The sequence below is a fragment of the Psammomys obesus genome, unplaced genomic scaffold, assembly GCF_907164565.1.
Source record: "Psammomys obesus unplaced genomic scaffold, mPsaObe1.curated_primary_1811, whole genome shotgun sequence".
Lineage (NCBI taxonomy): Eukaryota > Metazoa > Chordata > Mammalia > Rodentia > Muridae > Psammomys > Psammomys obesus.
Window position 1 is genome coordinate 27,806,395 of NW_026592118.1, and position 22,619 is coordinate 27,829,013.

Below are 22,619 nucleotides of genomic sequence, written 5' to 3' on the forward strand. Positions count from 1 at the left end.
GCGCCGTGGCGGGCGTCCGGGAGGCGGCGGAGCAGTGTCGAGGCGGGCGGGATCCACGTAGGGCTGCTCCCACGGGGGTCCCCGCGAGACCGCGCGCGGGCGTGGGGCTCGCGGCCCGGAGCGGTCCCCACGCGCCGCCGCGTCCCGGCCCTTCCCTGCACCCCGCGCCCCCCGGCGCGTCACCGCCAGCCCAGCCTCGGCGCGCCTCCCCCCTGCTCCTCCTCCCCGGCGCGGCGCGGCGCGGCGCGGCGCGGTCCGGCTCGGGGGCGGGAGGACCGCGGGCGGGAGGAGCGCTCCGTAGGCCCGGGAGCTCGGCGGGCCCTTGGCGCGTGGGAGCCGCGGTGCGGCGCGGCGAGGCCCGGAGGGGCGAGCAGGCTGGGCGACAGCGCGCCGGGGTGGCGGAGTCCGCGGTCGCCGCGCAGCGGGAGCTCCGCGCCGCATCCCTCCTCCCGGACCCGGCGGGCGGCGAGCTGGCCAGGTGGTAAGTGGGAGGGGTGCGGAAGGGTGGCCGTCGCACCCAGTCCGCCCCTTTCTCCCCTTGGTCCTCCCGGGGCTCCGGGAAGTCCTCTGGTCGGGCCCAGCGGAAAGGAGGCCAGGAGAGACCTTGTCCCAGGTAGGATGTGCCCGAAAGGGAAAGGACCCGCAGGTTACTTTTTGCCAGCCACTTCGGATGGATGCGGCACTTTTCGCCGTCATAAAGCGCTGCTTGGCAAACAGGTAAATAATGCCTGCAGTGGTTCTGCTTATCACTCCGTAATGCAATCCTGGTGTGCTCAGGCCATTTTGCCTTAGAAGTAATTGGTCTGTTCTGTTAGTGTCCTTAATTACCTCTGCGTCCCGTGTTCGGCCTCTACTGAAACTTGTTGAAAATTATGCCCTAAAAATCTTGTTCTTAAAATAACACGGGGAAAAAAAAGAAGGTTTTTTTTTTTTTTTTTTTTTTTTTTTTTTTTGGTAGGGAGATTTCCATTAATTATCTTCACTACCTGGTAGAGCAGGATTGGTGTCAGTTTCGTACTCTTCAGGAATATAGTTTTGTTTGTTTGTTTTTTATTTTTTCTTCTTAGATAGAAAAACATCCCAGGCCACGTTCAGTTACCGCTCATCACTGTGGGTGAAATAGAATTCGGACTCCTGCCCCCACTTCACCCTCATGACTTGCTTAGGCTCTAGTCCCAATTAACTGCCCCACTGCTTGCGGGGACCCCTTCTGTCTCCAATCTACCCTCCTTTCATCTCTATTATTTCTTTATCTAGTTGATCTCTTTTCTTTCTCTGACACTATGCTCTCCCTCCCCCCACCCCCAACCCGTTAGCCTATTTGGGGACGAAAATTACGAAACCCTGAGTGTTTAGCAACTTCAGAACAGCTATCAGGCTGCCTGGAGGTGTGTGTGTGAGAGATGGTGGCGCAGGCTGCAGTTGCTGCCTCTCAGCTAGCCAGTCCCTCGGTTGGGGGTGGGAAAGGAGACAGTATCAAGAGTGGTAAGTTAGCTCGTTGTGAAAGATGGAGATGAGACGCTTCATCCAAATCAGTTTTATTGTCCTGGTGTCATGGAAAATGTACTTCTACTGAATGAGCATAATTGTATTTTAATACTGGGGCACAGTGCAGATGAAGGCAGAATTTCAAAATGATTACAGATGATATTAAAAAGAGAGACTAAAGATGCACCAAAAGCCGGGAAGGCTAGGCCTGTGAGAAGAGATGCAGGCGGAATACAGGCAGTTACTCCCTGCTCGGCCTGTAACCAGGACATCGACATGTACCCATGACATTGACATATCACTTCATCTTTTGGGTCCCACAGATCTTGACCATCAGAAAGAGAGATCTGGCCTACAGACTCATTACATTTTCTTTGGCCTTGGCACTTATAAAAATGTGTTTAGTAACAAAGATTATCCGTTGCATCCTTGGTATTCCTCCCAGGCAGAATGGGGGCAGGATGGACAGCAAGTGTGTGTGTGTGTGTGTGTGTGTGTGTGTGTGTGTGTGTGTGTGTGTTGGGGAGAGTAAGTAAACAGTAAAAAGGTAAAATAAGCAGTTCTCTAAAGAACTCCCCAGGAATGTAACAAGGGCTGAAAGAATTTGGGGGTGGGTAGGCTGGAGTGAATCATTCCAATAAGGAGACAGAGTTCTTAGGAAGGAAAAGAAATCTGTCTTTTCTGCTCCTAGAAAAGGATTCTGGGGCTGGGCAGCAGGAAATAAGGGTCACACAGGATTAGGCTAGAGATGTGAGCAGAGGCTGTCTTATTTGGGGCCTTTTACGTCGCAGTCAGGTCTGAGAAGGAGCCACTGATTTGTAGGGAAAGAAACATTTTATGATGTTTATGCTTGAAAGTGACCTCTTTGGTGGAGAATGGTTGTGTAAAAGGTGAAGATAGGCTGACCACCACTTAGAAAATGTCTGCAGGCCAGGCATGATTGATGTGTGCTTAACGTACCAGGTCCTGCGGCAGGAGGAGCACCTGAGCCAAGGAGTTTGAGAACAGCCTCAGCAGCACAGGGAGACCTCATCTCAAAGCTTGGGAGGTGTGTGTATGTGTGTGTGTGTGTGGGGGGGGGGGTAATGAAGGGTTGCAGTGAGAAAGGATAAACACCTGGGGTAGTTGGTTGTGCTGGTGTCAGTGGAGAAGGCATAAGAAATCTCTTAAAGGAGCCGGGCCAGATGGCACCACCTTTAATCTGAGCAGAGGCAGGGAGATCTTTATGAGGCAAAGCCAGCTTGGTCTACATAGCAAGTTCCAGACCAGCCAGAGCTACTCTGTGGGACCAGGAAGTATTCTGAAGAACAGGATCGAGAGTGAAGGAAAGCAAAGAACAGGAGGTTGACCGTGAGAGTTCTCATATGAGAACCTGGTAGGAAATGATGAAGCAGGAATAGTGTAGATAAAGAGTTGGTTTTTTTGAACCTGTTGAGTTTGAGATGTCATGAGAAAGGCTACAACTATATTCATTGAGGAGGCAAAAAAGGATGGTCTCTCAGCCAGACTGGGTAGAGTGGCCTTTGATGGGTGAAGGTGGTAATAGAAGACACATGATGAGATCAATGAATGTGGTTGTCTGATTTTTCTTTAGCCTTCTGCACCATGCTGAGCACAGATACAGAGGAAGTGAGTAGCTGGCTTCTTCCTGACTTTCACTAAGTGTGTATCATGGTGAGTAGAATGGAGGATGTTCTCAAGGGAATAACTCACAAAATATGCAGTGAAGTCTAGGCAGGGTTTAAGGAGAAGCCAGGTGTGGAATGTGAGGTCCATAGACAAAAAATGTTTTGCCTTTTAGACATATCAGTGCGAATATTTAGGTTGAGGTTATGAGAAGGTGCTAGATAGAAATATTGGCAGAGATTCATTGCCTTTGATGAATAGGTCAGGAAAACAAGAGCCCCTGAGGTGGAGAGGCTGAGCTCCACCAGGCAGTGGTGGTGCCTTTAATCCCAGCACTTGGGAGGCAGAGGCAGCTAGATCTCTGAGTTTGAGGCTATCGTGGTCTACAGAATGAGTTTAGGGGTAACCAAGGCTACAGGGGAACCCTGTCTCTAAAAGAGGTTAAGTCTCGTGAGGATTGACAACTGCTAGGCTACAAAGCATCTCCATTGAGAAGGGGTAATATAGAAGTCAGCAGAGAGCAGTGAGCTTAGGGGAGGTTGCAGGAGTGGCAGGATAGGTTAGAGCCATTTGGATTTGAGCATAGCTGTTTCTGAATTGCAGTCACCCACCAATCAATATCCTAGATGTTTCCATGCAAAATAAATTAGGCTCTGTTCTTCAAAATCAACTTAGCACAACTGCTACCATTCTGCTAGAGTAATATCAAGAAATCCTAAACTAAAAAAAAAAAAAAAAAAAGTGTGGGATGTCTTAGTCACTGTTTGATTGCTGTGAAGAGACATCATGGCTGAGGCAACTCTAAAAAGAAAGCATTTAATTGGGGACTTGCTTACCGTTTCAGAGGTTTGTCTGTTATTATCATTGCAGGAAGCATGGTGGCAGAAAGCAGGCATGACAGTGGAGAATTAGCGAGAGTTCCACATCCTGATCCTTAGGCGCACAGAGAGACTTGGCTTGGCGTGAGCTTTTGAAACCTCAAATCCCATCCCCCGGGACATACTTCTTCCGTCAAGGCCACATCTGTATGAAGTTTTCAGGGCTGTTATTCAAACTACCACAAGGGCTCTGTAACTTACTATAATTGCATTGTCTTATGGTGTTAATACTCCCTCAGATATTAAGTGTATAGGTCAAACTAAATACCCATAGTAGCCTTGAAATTGTAAGGAGCCTGTATGCTACTTAAAATACTTAACTAGAACTCCTGCAGTTGGTGTTAAATACAAGGTGATAATGTAACTTTTTGTGTTGCTTCAAGCCTTACAAAGAAGAAAAATTTAGCATTTGGAAAAGATCATAGGAGTCAAGTACAATTGTTTTCCATTTAACAAAGAGCATAGGGGCAGACTGAGAATCAAGATAGTTTCAGAAGCTTACACCAGTCCATTTACAACAATAACACTTGCTATAAATGGAATAATTTTATCAATTACTTAATATATATTACTTTCAAATAACACTAAATAAAATTTTAGAGATCAAGAATTTTTTTTTTTAAGCTAAGGCAGCCCTTGGGCCAGTACCATGGCCACTAACTGGGAGATTATATGTAAGACATAAGTCAGAGTCACCCAGACCTTGACACTCATACTATATATTTCAGCAAATCCCAGCACTGGTGCTCACATTTGTCCAAACTCTCCACTTAACAGACTTGGTTTCCTCTGGCAAGGACTGATGGAGAGCCCAGAGAACCAAGGAAAACTACACCCCTCACAGGAGAGTGAAGAGTTAATGGCAACAGAACACTTGGAATTTTGAATGTTATGAAACAGGAACTCCGTGTCCTGTGTGGTGTGAATGACACATTTTAAGGAATGGCATTGCTCTTCCCAGCAAGCAAAGGGAGGGTATTACAAATTAACAAGTGGGTTTTCTGATGCTGCTTCTAAGGGGGGGGGTGATGGGCTACATGGGTATAATTCACCTTTTCTTATGAAGAGCAACAGTCATCCTCTGTGTGGTTATTTTCCGCTGTTGAAAACAAGAGTGTGAAAACAGACATAAATAAGAATCAGCTAAATGTGCAGTCTCTGAACAGCAAAATAAATATTAGATTGGATCCCAACCTTTGAGAGGTGTTTTTGATGTTGTAGACCTATTCTTCACACCCAATGATCTCCTATAAAATTTCTGATACCCAGGCTGAACTCTCAGCCAGTTAAGTTGATGTCAGGATGGAGAGAGAACAAGTGACCATGGATCATTACTTTGAAATCTCTCCAGGTCATTTGATGGAGTTAGGGTTGACCGCCTTTTTAGATCCTTGTGAGAAGAGTCAGTTCTGATAATGGTTCTGTCTTTCCACCCACCAGTGGGGACCTCCCCCCCCCCCTACCCCATTGCTGTTGTGCAACCATAGCTCAGAGAGACAGACAAAGGAAGGTTATATTCTGGTCAGTAGCTTTTTCAGATACTGAGGGTTGCAGGACTTTCTTTTTAGAAGGGAGTTTGCATTAGACAATTTTCTTACATCGAGAGAGTGATGTTGAAAATGGGTGCATAATGTTTTACATTTATTAAAAGCTATTAATTTGTATGTTTAAGCTGAAGAAATTCTCTGTGCAAATGACACCTCAATCTAGCTGCATTTTAAAGTTCTGTGTTATGATTCATCATTCATGATTTCATTGGCTGAATAACCAGGAAGCCAGTGCCTGTTTCGTGTCACTGGAGAGTCAGCACCTCAGTGAATGCTTGGTAGGAAACCTAACAGGGACCAATGAGTCAGTGTGTGCGTTTTTCGATGTTGGGCTGATTCTAAACTGATGTCTCCCACCAGGCACATCTGATGTTAATAGTTGAGCGAACATGAGGGAGATGTTTAAATTTACTGGAAAGGATCTAAGGGTTGAGGAGATGGCTTAGGAGACAAAGTGCTTGATGAGGACCTTGGTTCTGTCCCCAGCACCCATGCAGAACGCCTAGAATCCTAGTACTACGGGAGGCTGAGGCAGGGGGATGGAGCCGTGACACCCTATCTCAAAATATAAAGTGGAAACTGATTGAGATAGACACTCAGTATTGGCCTCTAACCTCCACACATATAGGCACATACATGCATGGGTACCTACCCACAGGTGCCCATATATGCCCAACTAAAATTACCTGAAATCTTTGAGAAAAATGTTTTAATTAAATTTCTGCACTTATTAGATTTCACTAGAAACCTTTTAATCTTTTTTAAAATTAGCTGAACTGTTTAATCTCCCTCCTCCCTTCCCTGTTTTGAACAGTGTCCCGTGGAGACCAGGCTGGCCTTGAATTCACTATTCAGCTGTGGATGACCTTGAACTTTCTTTTTTTGAGACGGGGTCTTACTGTGGAGTCCTAACTGTCCTGAAACTCCCCTCCCTATAAAGAGCAGGCTGACCTTGAATTCACAGAGATGAGCCTACTTCAGTCTCCTGCATTGTGGGGTTTAAAGTTATCTACTCTACCAGCACTTGATCTTCCTGGCTCCACGTGCTGGGATTACTGTTGTGCCGCTGTGCCCAGCCCAGTAATGGCAATCCGATGGACATAACATTTTGTTTTAGTGACACGGGCTTTAGAAATGACATGAGGTCACATCTACATACAGTTAATTATTGAATACAGATTGAACTTAAGAAATACCTTGGAAATCTGAAACAGCCCTGGAATAATTACTACATTAGATGATTGCATGGATTGTCCATGGGGTTTTCTGAAGGGTTTGAAAATGTTCAAAATCTCTAAACAAAACGGAAACACTTTTATACCCATAGAAACCTGTTATTGCCCTACATGAATGGTGGGGTTTTCACTTGTTTGTGTAAATACCAAGAGAGTTTAGGGACTGTCTTAGCAGGAGCCAAAGTTGTAATGGTTAAAGTTATCATCTAGTTAGAGAAGATTGGGTTGGGATATTTGACATTCCACTTCTGGAATGTGCTCCTGCCTTTTCAGTATGACTAAGCAGATAACTGTGGGTTAAGGATGGAGAGTGTGAGTGGGGGTGGCCGACTCCAGGGTGCCTTCTCTCTGGGGAAAAGCATTTCTCTTAACAGCTACTGGGGCCCTTCCACTTGGACCCTCCTACTGGCTATGAAAATTATAGCCCTTAAGCTTGGTAGTTTTACAAACCACTAAGAAAATAATAATAGTGACAAGGGCTGCACAAGATTACCAACAAAGACAACGGTCATCACTACCCTTGCCTGAAAAAAAGACATTTGATATACAAAAGTAGGAAAGGTACACTCTTTAAGTATAAAGGAATAAGTTTCTGGAAAACTTTGCTTTCTTCGTCGACTTTTAGATGGTATTCAGGGATCAGCACACTGGCAGTCACGGAAAGCCATCTTCACGTTGAGGCATTCCGAGTTTTAAGCTAGCTTGCTCTCATGGCACACTGCCATCAAAATTATGCAGGGCTATCCATGAGTTAGGGAGTAATTTGTAAATAAAGACAGTTTTATTTTCTTTCACACATACAACACACAGGGGCTGGAGAGATGGCTCGGTGGTTAAGAGCACCGGTTGCTCTTCCATAGGTCCTGAGTTCAGTTCTAGCAACCACATGGTAGTTCACAGCTGGCTTTAACTGTAGTCCCATGCGATCTGATGCCCTCTTCTGGCATGCAGACATACATACAGACAAAACACCCATATACTTAAAATAAATAAATTCTTTTTTAAAAAACCTCAACACACACACACAGAGACAGAGAGAGACTGTCTTGAAGTAAGAGACCAAACACCATGCAGTTTTCTCTCCTGACATTCTAGGGTATGGTCTGACTATACAATTTAATTTTTTTATTCCGAGCCCAATGCTCTGGAGGCCATTGGAGCTCTGTGAGTTCCAGACCAGCCTGGGCTACATAATGAGACCCAGTGGGCAGTTAGAAGATTTGAGTCCTTGCTGTCAAGCTGCTTAGGTTGCTTAAGTTCCCTGACTCCCTGCTTCACTTTGAAGGTGAGGGGTTACATATATTCTCCACCCACGTGAGGATTTCACAAACTAACATTATGCATAAAAATAGTGTATATGCTATGAACACAGGAAAAGGTGGTATATGCTTTCAACAAACATCTCATAATTTAGATTCATAAAATATCTCTCTTAGACTGGCAAGGTGGGATAGCAGTGCTTGCTGTGTCCCTCTGATGATCTGAGTTTGACCCCCTGAGCAAACAGTATAAAGAGAAAGATACTATTTCCACAAAGTTGTCTCCTGATCTCCACATTCATCTATATGACACACACAAAAGGTAAAACGAATGAAAATATCTCTCACACACACAAACACACTATAATTAAAGAGTCACATTTATTAGGTTAATTTGTATTCCTAGCCCCACCACACTGTTATGGTCCAGTTAGAACTTGTCAATAGAAATACTCTGTGAATAATGTCTAAACATGTTAATACAAGTGTTGCCCATTAATAGATACAAAAGTTGTGGTTTAATGAGAGGCCACCATTGGCATTTTTAGGTTCTAAGGTGTTTATGTACCTCTTCACACGCTGATTCAGAGGCCTGAACTTGTCCCATTTTTTAAAAGGGAGAGAAGTGATTTATTTTATTTTATTTTTAGCTTGAAAAGGCCTTGTTTTCATGATTATTAAATCATAAAGTTTTGCGGTTCCGACAGGAGAGATGCTGTATGTATATTGACTAGCTCAGGACTGGTGGCGTTCTCGGGTGTTTCTGAGTGGTCTAATAACACTTCTCATCCCGAGGCAGTGTATATATGAGAAGGGGCAGGTAAGTTGGTCATTTCACGCTTAATTTAAAGATGAAATGAGCATTGGTTTCACTGTGGTGCCCATAACTGCTGGCTCCCAGGACAGTCAGCACCACTCCAGGAATGTGAGGGCGGCTGTGTACTAGCAGGTTGCCTAGGACTATCTGAGTGCCTGGGGCTGCACAGAGGGAGAGGGTAGATAGATAACTACACTTCCTGACTTGAAAGGTATGAAATGAGACATGTCATAGATCTTCCCTCACAGAATCTAAGTTAGACATTAAGATCACCAAGGAATCCTGAAGAACAGTGAAACAGCCACAGAATATCACAGTTATGAACATGACTCCTCCTCCCTATCCCCAGAGCCACTCCCAAGCCAACAGCAGCAGCAGTAATAGCAACCACCAACACGAACAGAAACTGGGAAAAAAAAAAGAAAAAGAAAAACCCACATCAGCGCTCCTAAACCCTTTATTAAACAGGGGAGCTATTTTATGTGATATGGGAAGAATGTCAAGATGTCTGTGGTGTTTAACTGCTAGGCTTTTTAATTGTTGTTTGGGTTTTAATCTTTCTTTTATTATTTTATTTTCTTCTTTAGAGACAGGGTCTCACTGTGTAGCCCTGGCTGGCTTTGGAACGCATACATAGATCAGGCTGGCCTCATACTCATATAGATCCACCTGCCTCTGCCTCTTGAGCACTGGGATTAAATATGTATGCCAACATGCCTGGCTCTTTGCTAGATTTTGATGCCTGCTCATCTTTAAATAGTGTGTAGGTAATGGCATTAATTTTATTGTTGGCAGTTTTATCTTAGCCTCCTTTAAAACTTGTAGTTATTAGGTACATAAGATAGCTCATAGACTCTACTCCGAAATGAGTGTCCACTTGGGTTGCATTGCATGGAAATTTGTTTTTATGGATTTTTTTTTTTTTTTGAGCTATGTCTTGGGATCAAGGTCCTTTCCTGTGCTTCTGTTGTCATTTCTGATTTGCTGCCTGATGTGCTTGCTGGAGCTGGTTTTGACAAACATTCTGAGTGAAACTCCTTCTTTGCCCTAGGCCCGGCTACCCATAGGCGGTTCCACAATCCAGCAGCATCTGCAGCTCTCTTTTAGAACTGCGGCCTCCAGATCCTCCCTCCAGACTGGCTGAGTGAGCCTCTGCATCTCAAGATCCCCAGGTTATTTGTGTGTGCTTGCGAAGCCCCACTTAGCTGATCACCTTTGTGTTAATGTTTCTATTTAGAGATCTCCAGCTTACAAATTGTGCTTGCTGCGTTCTGGGTTACACAGCATGTCAAAATATTTTGCCTTTAGAGACGTAGGACATAATCACAGTGTCTGAAAGTTTTTTTAATGTTTGTCAATAGGTTTAATTGGTGAACATTTCCTTTTCTCTCCTCTAGGACATTCCTGGTGGGCTCAGAAGAGTTTCTACCATGGAGTCCATCTCTATGATGGGAAGCCCTAAGAGCCTGGAGACTTTTTTACCTAACGGCATAAATGCTATCAAAGATGCAAGGAAGGTCACGGTGGGCGTCATAGGAAGCGGGGATTTTGCCAAGTCTCTGACCATTCGGCTTATCAGATGTGGCTATCACGTGGTCATAGGAAGCAGAAATCCTAAGTTTGCATCTGAGTTTTTTCCTCATGTGGTAGATGTCACCCACCATGAAGATGCTTTAACAAAAACAAACATAATATTCGTGGCTATCCATAGAGAACACTACACCTCCCTGTGGGACCTGAGACACCTGCTTGTGGGCAAAATTCTGATCGATGTGAGCAACAACATGCGGGTGAACCAGTACCCAGAATCCAACGCGGAGTACCTGGCCTCACTATTCCCGGACTCCTTGATTGTCAAAGGATTTAATGTGATCTCAGCTTGGGCACTTCAGTTAGGGCCCAAGGATGCCAGCCGCCAGGTATGCGTGGCCTTTACTGTTATTGTTTGTCTGCTGTTTTCTGGTCATGTAAACCAAGTTCTAGTGCATTTCAGTGGTTGTTTGAAAACTGCGTATGGCCACGTGAAGACGGGATTCCAGCCTTGTAAAGGTACATGTCTCTTCAGACAGCGATGTGAACATTTGATGAAATGACATGGATTTTTCTATAATAACCAGCTAGTTAAAGAGTGATGTTCACTGATGTCACATGTGACACATTACTTTCACACTCCAGAATTTTTAAAGACTATTGCAAGTGCTTTTGTCTTTAAACTCTTTCTGCCCTTCCTTTCTTCCTCTTTTCCCCTTTCTGTCTTTTTGTAGCTCCTTGATAGTACAGTATTCTATCTCTGAATGAAATAAGACTTCATAGCCAGGTGTGGTAGCTCAGGCCTGTAATCCCAGGACTCTGGAAGGCAGAGACGAGAGAACTCTGTGAGTTCGAGGCCAACCTGGTCTATAAAGTGAGTCCAGGACAGCCAAGGCTACACAGAGAAATCCTGTCTCAAAAAACCACAAAACAAATAAGCAAACAAGCAAAAAGAGTTAGGACTTCATATAACTCTTAAGAATCCTTGAGAATAACCTTTGTGTTTTTCATGGATTAAGTTTTTATAGCATATAACATGTAAAGTTTATTTTAAGCACAGATTTTCAGCTGTGGGGCAGGTAGGCAGAGATAGACTGAGTTTCTCAGATTTACTCTCAGCATACAAGCCTCGTTCAGTTTGTGAATGAGACAGATGGCAGGTTCTGTTAATGCTTCTGGAATAAGAGCATCTCTAAGAAAACACAGAGACAGGACCATTTAAAAGTCCTCTAGCGCTGTGCTTAGGAATTAAATCTGATGGCTGTGGTAAAAGGACCTTCTCATTTTTCTTCACAAAGACAGGTAATTATGGGGCTGGAGAAATGGCTCAGCAGTTAAGAGTACGTTCTGTTCTTGGAGAGGACAGTAATTTGGTTCTTAGCACTCACACTGAGTAGCTCACAAACACCTGTAACCCCAACTCGGGGCCTCTGAGGACACCTGCACACAAGTGCACAAACTCCCATACACTGTAAACCTTTAAAAAGACAGTTAATTACATTGCTTATCCAGTAAATGCTGTATAAGTTTAAACTGTGTATCAGGATCGTGAAATCTATACTGAGTACTTTCCATCACTGTGACTCAAGTCCCTGGACTTCAGGGAGCCATATTTACTTTGCTTACAGTTTCAGAGGGTTTGCTCCATCACGGTGGGGAAGAATACAGGAGCAGTGCCATTCACATCATAGAGGGCAGTAAACAGAGAAAGGGCGAAGCCACCATTCTGCTGGCCTTCTCCTTTCTCTTCACTGACTCAGTTGAAAACTGCTACTTCAAATACAGTCACATTGACAAGATTGGCTATCACAGTAGCCATTTACTTCCAAGTCTGTCTGTTTCTCTCTCCTTGCCCCCTTCTTGCTTTCAGTTTTGAGACAGTTTCACAATTTAGTCCACGCTGGCCTTAAACTTGCTGCAGTCTCCTTCCTCAGCCTCCCAAATATTGGGATTATAGACTTAAGCCGCCATACGGCTCAAGTATTTGAAAGGCGTATGTGCTTTCCCTGGGTTTCTTTCATTGCTCTGTGCTAGTGATGAGACTCGGCCTTGCACAGGCTAGGCAAGTGTTTGATCATGAGCCACACTCAAGTTCTAGAGACTGTCCTTTCTTTATTATTAGAAAAAGAAAAAGAAAAAAGAAAAAAAAAACATATCCTATAATGTTTGGCAAATTCAAGCCAGGGCCTGTGAGACAAAGTTGACATAATCTCTTGCTCATATTCATGATCATTTAAATTTTTAATGAGAAGAAAAAAAACTCATGGAACAGCGATTAAATTCAAATTCAAAATGAGCTACAAGCTCTATCATGACAAGAGCCACATAAGTGGTACTTCATGATGCTTGTGCCCTTAGTTTTGAATGTTTCACTTAGAGTTCTAGATTTGTTATTGCATGGTCTCATTTATAGACTTTTCTCCAAATAAAAAAAGGGTTTGCACCACCATTTCACACCTGCAAGATGTTAATGGAAATGCTTTCCTTAACTCTTTGCTACAAAAGAGTTCCCATTTTAGAAATCCATATTTGTTTAGCGCAGAGTTGATGGCTCATCTGGCTGCTGTTAGCTGAGATGCAAAACCCCAAATCTGAGTGTCGTGTGGTCACCTTTGTGTAAATAGGAATGGCATGCAAAAGCATGGCCTCTTTTAGAGCCTTGCACAAATGTCTCCAGCGATGTATTTGGAAATTTATTTTCCTCAGATATGACTAGAGACTTTGCACGGATATTTTTCTAGCCCTGAGTGAGATGATCTACCTGTTCATAGCAGTAGCTAGCGCCAGCAGTGAACTTGAGGCTCAACAGATTGTCGAATTTTCGAGTATATTGCAGCATCAGAGAGGTTTTAAACTTTCTCACTAGAGTTCCTATAGAGATCTGTTTAGCCTTAGAAAACGATAGTCCCCATTCTGTTTAAATTAATTAAACCTTATAGAATCATATTTTACTAAGAAATTGTATATGCTCACTAATAAAGCAGTGTACCTGGAACTATTCCAGTGTTTTATAGATAGTAAATTGGCCTCTAGATGTAAATTTTATAGGGAGCCTGGCATCATGACACAATTTGTACATTTTACTTGCAAAGGCCGCCACCTCGAGTCCATGTGCGTCTGCACTCTGGCTGGCTGAAGAGTAAAGGGCAGGGCTTTCCATCACTCTGCTAGGCAGAGTCTCTACGTTCCTAGAAGTATGACTTGTCCACAGGAGCAAGGAGATCCAGCCTCATCCTTATAAGCTGGGTTGGGAGGATATGGCCACACAGACCTTTGGGGAACAATGTGCCTTTCCTTGTGGCTGCCGGTGACCCTGGTGCCATAGAAGGTCACACCTCCTCTTCCAGCAGCCTCCCTTGCATGGGGACCTCTTTGAGCCTTCAAGGTTACAGCTAGATTCTCCTTACTTTCATCATAGGTGGCAAAGACTTTTTAATTTATTTTTATTGCACCATTTTAAATCTTTTAAGATAGTAACAAATCTAACCATAACGTGACATTTTTGATTAATCTACTGTTAATGTTTTAAAACTGGTAATAGTACCTATAATAGTATCTGCTCTAAATCTGTTGACTGATTTACAGTTAGCAATCACATTTTCTCATCTTCACTCACTAGCCTCGCTAGAGGTTGTTAAAAACATGCAGCCGGTTGCGGGGGGTGCACTCCTGTGATCCAGCACTCAGGAAGGTAGAGGCAAGCTGATCTCTGTGAGTTTGAGGACAGCCCGGTCTACAAAGCAAGTCCCAGGACAGCCAAGGCTACACAGAGAAACCCTGTCTTAAAGAAAAAGAAAAAGAAAAAGGAAACACTCAAAACAACTACAACAGCAACAAAAACAGTGCACCATAGATTGAGTAGAGTTTGTAACCGACCATAGGACATTCATGAGCAGCTGTGCTAACAAGCCTTTGGCTTTCCTTGCAGGTTTATATATGCAGCAACAATATCCAAGCTCGACAACAGGTTATCGAACTCGCCCGTCAGTTGAATTTTATTCCTGTTGACTTGGGATCTTTATCATCTGCCAAGGAGATTGAAAATTTACCCCTGCGACTGTTTACTCTCTGGAGGGGGCCGGTGGTGGTAGCCATAAGCTTGGCCACATTTTTCTTTCTTTATTCCTTTGTCAGAGATGTAATACATCCATATGCCAGAAACCAGCAGAGTGACTTTTACAAGATTCCTATTGAGATTGTGAACAAAACCTTGCCTATAGTCGCCATTACTTTGCTCTCCCTGGCATACCTGGCCGGCCTCCTGGCGGCTGCCTATCAGCTTTACTATGGCACCAAGTATCGAAGGTTCCCTCCCTGGCTGGATACCTGGCTACAGTGCAGGAAGCAGCTGGGTTTGCTCAGCTTTTTCTTTGCCGTTGTCCACGTTGCCTACAGCCTCTGCTTACCGATGAGAAGGTCAGAAAGATACTTGTTTCTCAACATGGCCTATCAGCAGGTACTGGGCATGCTTGTTCTTCATCTGGCTCTAGTGTGGAACCTTAGGAGGAACTGTAAAATCTGAGTTAATGTGGTGTAAATGTGTATATACTTTAAATGGCATTTTTCCTTTGGTATATTTAGGGAGGGAAAGTACTGTTTTTTTTTTTTTTCTAGACAGGGTTTCCTTGTATCAGTGTACGTTGTTCTTCTGTATAGCTGTGTAGATTATTAGAGAGGAATATTTTTGGTTTGGTTTTGTTTGAGACAGGGCCTCCCTATGTAGCCCTCACTGGTCTGGAACTTGCTGTGTAAATGAGGCTGGGCTCAAAATTACAGAGACCTGCCTGCTTTGGCCTTGTGAGGGCTGGTATTAAAGGCATGAGCCACCACACCCAATGGACAGGAATTTGGTTAGAGCTTTTTCAACATCAGAGCATCAAAGATTCTTTCAGGATATTGATAGGAGTGGCTTTTTTAAAAATATACGTAAGTATGCTTTGTAACTGAAACTGGACAAAATTAAGATGGTATTAAGAATGTGTTTCCTTCCACCTTACATCAAATTTAAGGTACATACGTAGATCAATTCTTCAGCTGAAGGAGTCCAACTCTTGACTTGTGCTCCAATTATATTGTTTGTGGATAAACAAATAATTCTAGAAATATTCACTATGAAGATTGCCAGACATAAATTCGCAGTTAAACCACACTTGATTGATGTGTATTAGCAATTTAAGGGAAGGATTTTTAGAAAAATATTGCAAATAAATGAAGCAATTGGGAGTTTGAAGGTACATTATTGAGGTAATTCAAATGAACAGATATTTCAGCTCCATCTCCTTATCCTGAGGAAATTTTGGTTTCCAGGAAAGAAAGGTTAAGAAAGAAACATTGACATTGGGTGAAGAAGGTAATTTTGCCGTCGCTGCCTGGCTTCTAAGTTAAACTTAGCAGAGCATACCCAAAACATTCAGCCACACGTATACCAACCCATAGAAGCACCTCAGAATTGAGTCTGACTACAAGTCCTTCTGTCACTTGGGAACAAATACTTCTGTCCGTTGGCATTCCATGGTCATGGACTGCAGAGTCTCTGCAATAGCAACTCACTGTAAACATGATAACACAGGCCTATCCCCACTCCCTTTCCATGCTTGAAAAGGAAGTGTCTTAGTCCTGTTTTGATTTCCCCTTATTCCCTGTCTAGAATAATATTAAGAAGAGGTTATCTACAATAGTTCATTATGCTAAATTAGTATTATTGATCTTAAAGACGATCATAAATGGCCTGGTTCTTCTTTGACCAAGAGTAAGTGACGTATAGAATCAGCTAATATTCTCCTGAGTAAAGGAAATTCATATTTGTTTTCTTGTTAGGTTCATGCAAATATCGAAAATGCCTGGAATGAGGAAGAGGTTTGGAGAATCGAAATGTACATCTCTTTTGGCATCATGAGCCTTGGGTTACTGTCCCTCCTGGCAGTCACTTCAATCCCATCAGTGAGCAACGCTTTAAACTGGAGGGAATTCAGCTTTATTCAGGTATGTGGGGTTTTGTCTGGTAACACATTGAGCAGCATAGAATTTCATTGTTAAGTTCAGTAGTAAATATGCTCGGTCTGATCAGAGTGCCTTTGAGGCCGTAACTGCATGTCCAGTTCAAGCAACACATGGAGTTGGAGGACAAATTTCGACCACTCTGGTTTAGTAAATGAAGGCTGGCACATGATCACACGAGAAGGCTGTCAGCACTCTCTGTCATGTTAGGAAGAGAGGGGGAAGTGGGCTTAGGGAAAATTTAGCGTTGAAAGTCAATTTATTTTTTGCCTATTAAAAAAGGTTTACTTTTATGAGTGTTCTGCTCAAATGTATATCTGGATATCATGTACATGTCTGGTGCTCAGAGAGGTCTGAAGAAGGGGTCAGATCTGCTGGAAATGAAGGTTTGAACTGGTTTTGAGCCATCACTTGGGTGTTAAAAAATCAGTCCCAGGTTCTTCTGCCAGAACAAGTGTCTTTAACCACTGAGCCATCTCACCAGCATCAATTTGTTATTAGGCAAATGAACACACATGCACACACACAGTTACAAGTACTGTCATGCTAGATAACTATGCTAATGGGTTGTGGCAACCAACTGGACTTGTAAATCTTCTTAATGCATTTTAATATGTCAATCACAAACTAATGCACAAGCGTATCTGTAAAGAAAGCCAAAGAACACTTGAGTTCTTTAAAAAGTTAAATGTTCACCTCCATTGATATCTGTATAATAGGTTTACATTTTTAAATGTACATATATATTTGCATATTATATATATTTATGTTTCTATAATATATATGTGTATATATAATTTATTTATATATCTAATTATATATAATATATATATATAATTTGGGTTCTTGCTATATGGTCACAGTCTGTACTTTCTGATCCTAATGGTGTACAGCACAGTATATACAATTATATATAGTAGAGTCATTTGGTAGTATACTATGTTTTATTTTGTCCCTTATCTATTGAGGGTTTTTTTTTCGGGGGAGTGAGGAAGGGGGACAGTGTTATGGTAGGGTTTAATCTATGTGATATTGACTGTTCCAGACTTTTCTCTGTAGACCAGGCTGGCCTAAAACTTAGAGAGATCCACATGCCTCTGCCTCTGTAGTGCTGGGATTAAAGGTATATACCACATGCCTGGCTGCTTTAGGAACATTTTAAATAGTATTTTTATTTTTTGAAAATGCTATATATGTATACAATGTGTTTTTATTATATCCACTCTCCACTATTCCCCTCCAACTCACCCATGTCTAAATTCATTTTCTCTCTTTTGATCACACCTCAAAGGAAATGGAGGCCTTCTGTTAGACAGACACCTATCATCAGAGAGTTAGACACATAATTGCAAATATCTTGCCTGCTAGAAAGCTGACATTTTCCCACTGAACTTAGACGTTACATCACTGCACTGATCTACTACTTTTGCGTAATATAAACTAGTTGTCAAATTAAGTAGCCTTAATGTAATAGTGTAGAGAACTGAAAAATGGTAACTTTTTAAACTATAAAATGACTGAAGTATTTTTAGTCATTTCATTTATTATGGTCAATAAGCCACTCCAATTTTATCATGTTTTTTTATTAACTAGCATCTCTGTATATATATTACATATATGTATGCGTGAGATTATTCTTTGGTCTTTACTGTATATGTTTATGCACATACCTCTATGCACCTATATACACACTGTTTCACAGCTTTATATATAATATGTAGCAATTTGGATAACTCCAACCACTATTTTGCTTTTTTTGTTGACACAGTTTCACTGTGTAAGTCCCGGCTAGCCTCAGACTCATGATGTAGATGAGGCTTGCTTTGAATTTGTAGGCCTCCTTCCTCATCCTCCCTAGTACTGGACCACAGCCGTGCACAACAATGACAGCTGTATAACCTTTCTAAGGCATTATGGATAGCATGCATATCTACATTAAAGAAAAGCTAGACGTTCTGATTACTAATCCCAGTGGTGGAGTCAGTCCCAAGGACATAAATCAAAATATAAAAGGTCTAAAGTGATTCTATTTATAGCTGAAGATATTTGAGATCAGGATGATCAACACAAAGGGATGGTTAAACTATACATATCCACTCAATAAAACATTACACAATATTCATGTTATGTTTTAATATGGCATGGAAGTGCTTGTTTTGCACTAAATTAGGTAATGAGACTATTCAGTTTATGACACATGGCCTGATTTGTGCCAGAATGATATACTGTACGTAAGTGTATATGGAAATTTTTGAAACTGTCTTAAATTGCTTAATTCAGAAGACAATAGGTCAGTCACTTAAGATTAAAACATAAATAGGATATCTGCACAGGTTATTTTATGGTTGAGTAATGTCTTTCTTTTTCCTTCCTTTCCTATCTCAAGTCTACGCTTGGCTACGTTGCTCTGCTTATAAGTACTTTCCACGTGCTAATTTACGGATGGAAACGCGCTTTTGCAGAAGAGTACTACCGGTTTTACACACCGCCCAACTTCGTCCTTGCACTTGTTTTGCCCTCAATTGTAATTCTGGGTAAGATGGTTTTACTCCTCCCGTGCATAAGCCGAAAGCTAAAACGAATTAAAAAGGGCTGGGAAAAGAGCCAGTTTCTAGAAGAAGGCATGGGAGGAACCGTTCCTCATCTGTCCCCAGAGAGAGTCACAGTGATGTGATGAAAAGAGGCACTCACTGGTGCCACATACACTTCCATCCATGCCATTACTTTAGGACTCCCTCCACGCTCCCTGTGAGCGTGTCAGTTTGCTGCAGGATGAAACCTGGCAATGAGATTTCAGCTGAAATTGAGATAGGATTTTCTTCAGGTTATTTTTTATAGATGTCACGTTTTGCCAACATGCAATTTTGTATTCCACATATAGAGTTACAATCTAGGAGTATTTTCCTTTGTGCAACTGTATCAGTATTGTTATTTTAACTGTATTGCATAATCATGCAGAAATATTTGTAGTTAATAATATAGGTGAAATGTAATGTTTAGAACACTTGGCAAACTGGCAGAACTTGAAGCTTTTAACATTTCTCAGTGGATGTGCTTTTTTCCTGGAAGCTAAAGATTTTAATTATTATCCAATTTAAGATGCAGAAATGCATAATCACATATTATTGAGAAGAGACACATCACATCAGTATCTAGGGTGCACAGGCGCAATCTCATACTTTCATAAAATGGGACCAGAAGAATGTCATTAATTATACAAAGCAGTGTGAGTGTATGAGCACAAATTAAAGACGAACCTAAAACTGTATTCAAAAATGCATTGGAGACAAGAAATTAATGCTGCTAATGCACAACTTATGAGTGCTTTATTCTCTATCGTGTTACAAAGCAGTTTCATTTTTATATTTGTGAGAGTCAGGGAAAGGACTCAGTGAAACTTGATCTCTCAAGCTGCAATTCTGAATATAGTTCCAACCCCAGGAACTGTAGAACTGTCCATTTATTACAGTGGAAGTGGCGCGTTTGCACATCATTCCATGTCAGTTTGTACGTGTTACTTTGACCAGTCTCGTCCCTTCCTGTGGGATTGTAATGATGTCCACCGAGGGAGTTCGGAATGGTTCTAAACACTGGTCTTGTCCCATTGAACACTTACACAACAAACCAATGAGATAGTTAATTATCTTCATTTCACATAAGGAAAAACCGAAGGAGAGAAGGTTAAATTTGCCTGAGGTCACACAGTGAAGAAGTGGTAGGGTGAGCAGCCATGGCCGGGTAGTCATTCTTCATGCTTTATTCCCTGCTCCACCTCCATGCAGAACATTCATGGTGCCAGTCTAGATGGTTCCTTCCCTGTATGGTCACTGACAGCCTTTAGAGTAGGTTTTGTAGACTAACTGTTGGGATCCTATAACTCTTAATCTTAAAATTCCCGTAAGGTGGCCATGCCCTGTGCTCTTCCTGAAAAAACTTCCTGCCTTTACTACCATTCATTAGGAAGCAGTTTATCACCATAAAGGATATTAGAACAAGCAGTTAATTATAAATCTACTCCAGAGACATGTAATCTCATAGATTATTCATAAACTTTCTCAGTACTGGTCTTCATATGCAAATTTCGTTTTGTTCAAACCTTAGGATAGACTACATTTTCTCCATTTGTTCTATATTTATTTTCACCATATTATAGTGAAAGTTACAGACAAGATGTAATTATGTGTATTCTTCCTAAAATTGTATCATTTCTAAAGTTACCTACTGACTTGAATTCAACCACCAAAAATAAAAGGACTCATTTTATGGGACCTGTCTTTCCCACCAGTGTCTCTTTCCTATTCTTGCATTGTCGGTCTGGGAAATCACCCACTATTCTTTGATGTTTTCTTATTGATGAACTGTGATACTGAATATCCCATTTTTATTATATTAATCCTAATCATTAATTTTAGTAGGAATTCAATACAACAATGATATTTAACAGTAAATACCTATAAACTGGGTGTAGTCGCGCATGCCTTTCATTCCAGCACTCAGGAGGCAGATGCAGGAGGATCTCTGTAAGTTAGAAACTAGCCTGGTCCACATAGTGAGTTCCAAGACACCCAGAAGTACACACTGAGACCCTGTCTAAGTATGTACATGCACACACATACATACATACTGACACTGTCAAGAACTAGTGAAAATAGCAATGTGTTTCAACAAGAGCTTACTTCTTAAACTTCATTCTAAGGCAATTTAATGTGAAAATACAACAAAATCCTTCTAAAAGTTAGATGATTAAAATGTATTGTTATGTGTGTGTGTATGTGTATGTATGTTAGGTAGCCAATAATATAAAGTTATTACTATTATACATACATGGGACCTTTAAAAATATGAAATTATGTAAAAGCTACAAATATAATTTCAAATGATACTTTTTTAAGGATGCTACAAAAGTAGAATAATTTTAATTTTAGTATAAATGTAATATAGTAATTAGAGTTCAAAATGTTGAAAGGAATCCCATGGTGCACTTGACTTTTGGCTTTTTTTTTTTTTTTTTTTTTTTTTTTTTTTGTCTTTAGAGGCGTTTTTCTTGCTTCTGAGGTAAAATGAATTTCGTTGTCGGCAAATGGGAGAAGGTGGCGGTAGGAGCTTACCGTGTAAGGAGCAGGGCCCAGTGAGCCATCTCAGAGAGCACAGGTACCTGTAGACAAGCGTGGTAAGCTGAGTCTAGGCCCTACACGGATGTGGGAGTCAGGCACTGGCTCCTGCAAGCTGTCCTCTGACATGCACCCTCATGCTCTCTCCTCCCTCCCTCTGTCTCTGTGTCTGTCTATCTCACACACACACACAAACAGGCAAAGCAAATGAAATACAATAAAAAGATTTTAGGGGTGGAGGGGAGTGGAGGGAAGGTTTTTAAGAGGGGGGAAAATTCTGTTTCCTAATACATGTTTTGAGAAGTATGAGTAAAGAAAAGATAGGAATATAGAAAACAAAACCTGTCTTCATCTTTCGTAAAGACAGCCAAATAATTTTTCCTATGAGGAAAAAAGAACATAACATGTATCATGCTGCTCAGCTTTTGTGCAGATTTCTTGTCTCCTTTATTAGGAATATCTAAAAAGCACATTTAAACATAAATATACTCATATTATCATCTATTTTTAGAAGATGCACAGATAATCTACATGAGATTTTTATTTAAAATTTAAAACATTATCAAGGATGAGTGAATTTTGATTAGTCATCAGAGCTAATTATTTTGTACATTACAGAGGGTGGCTGATGAGTTCCTATTAAACTACCTGATTCTTTTTTATAAATTACCAAAACTTCAAATTGACTGAAGGATTTTACTTTCAAAATCAATTATTAATTTGATAATGATAAAACATCTTTCTACTTACAGTCAAATTATGAAAATTATTTTAAAAGGGGCTTTAAGAATATATTCAACCTGATCTACATAGTGAGTTCCAGGACAGCCATGGCCATGTAGAGAGACCCTTTCTCAAATGAACAAACAAACAAATATATACATATATATATATATACAACTTTTCTATTATTTATCTCTTATGTAATATAACAAAAGTCATACTTTAAATTTTGTATGCCATTAAGCTAATTAGTAATATATTCTATACTGTTCCTTCCCCAGATGAGGCTTATTTATAAGTATTTCACATGGCATTTAAACTCTAAGTACCATACGTGTAATTCATAACCATATTGTAAACAACTAATTATACCTGCATCGGTCTATAACGTCCTGCTTTGCAAAGTGC

General features: G+C 41.4%; 1 protein-coding gene across 1 annotated transcript; it reads left to right on the forward strand.

Moving 5' to 3' along the window:
* The first annotated feature begins 2,458 nt into the window (after nucleotides 1–2,458).
* On the forward strand, nucleotides 2,459–20,655 carry Steap2 (STEAP2 metalloreductase). Its single transcript, XM_055613000.1, has 7 exons — nucleotides 2,459–2,536; nucleotides 3,083–3,162; nucleotides 9,902–10,022; nucleotides 10,248–10,769; nucleotides 14,309–14,836; nucleotides 16,198–16,362; nucleotides 18,764–20,655. Exons 4-7 carry the CDS (start codon nucleotides 10,281–10,283, stop codon nucleotides 19,049–19,051), a joined length of 1,470 nt encoding a protein of 489 aa, XP_055468975.1. The 5' UTR covers nucleotides 2,459–2,536; nucleotides 3,083–3,162; nucleotides 9,902–10,022; nucleotides 10,248–10,280; the 3' UTR covers nucleotides 19,052–20,655.
* Nucleotides 20,656–22,619: the final 1,964 nt, after the last annotated feature.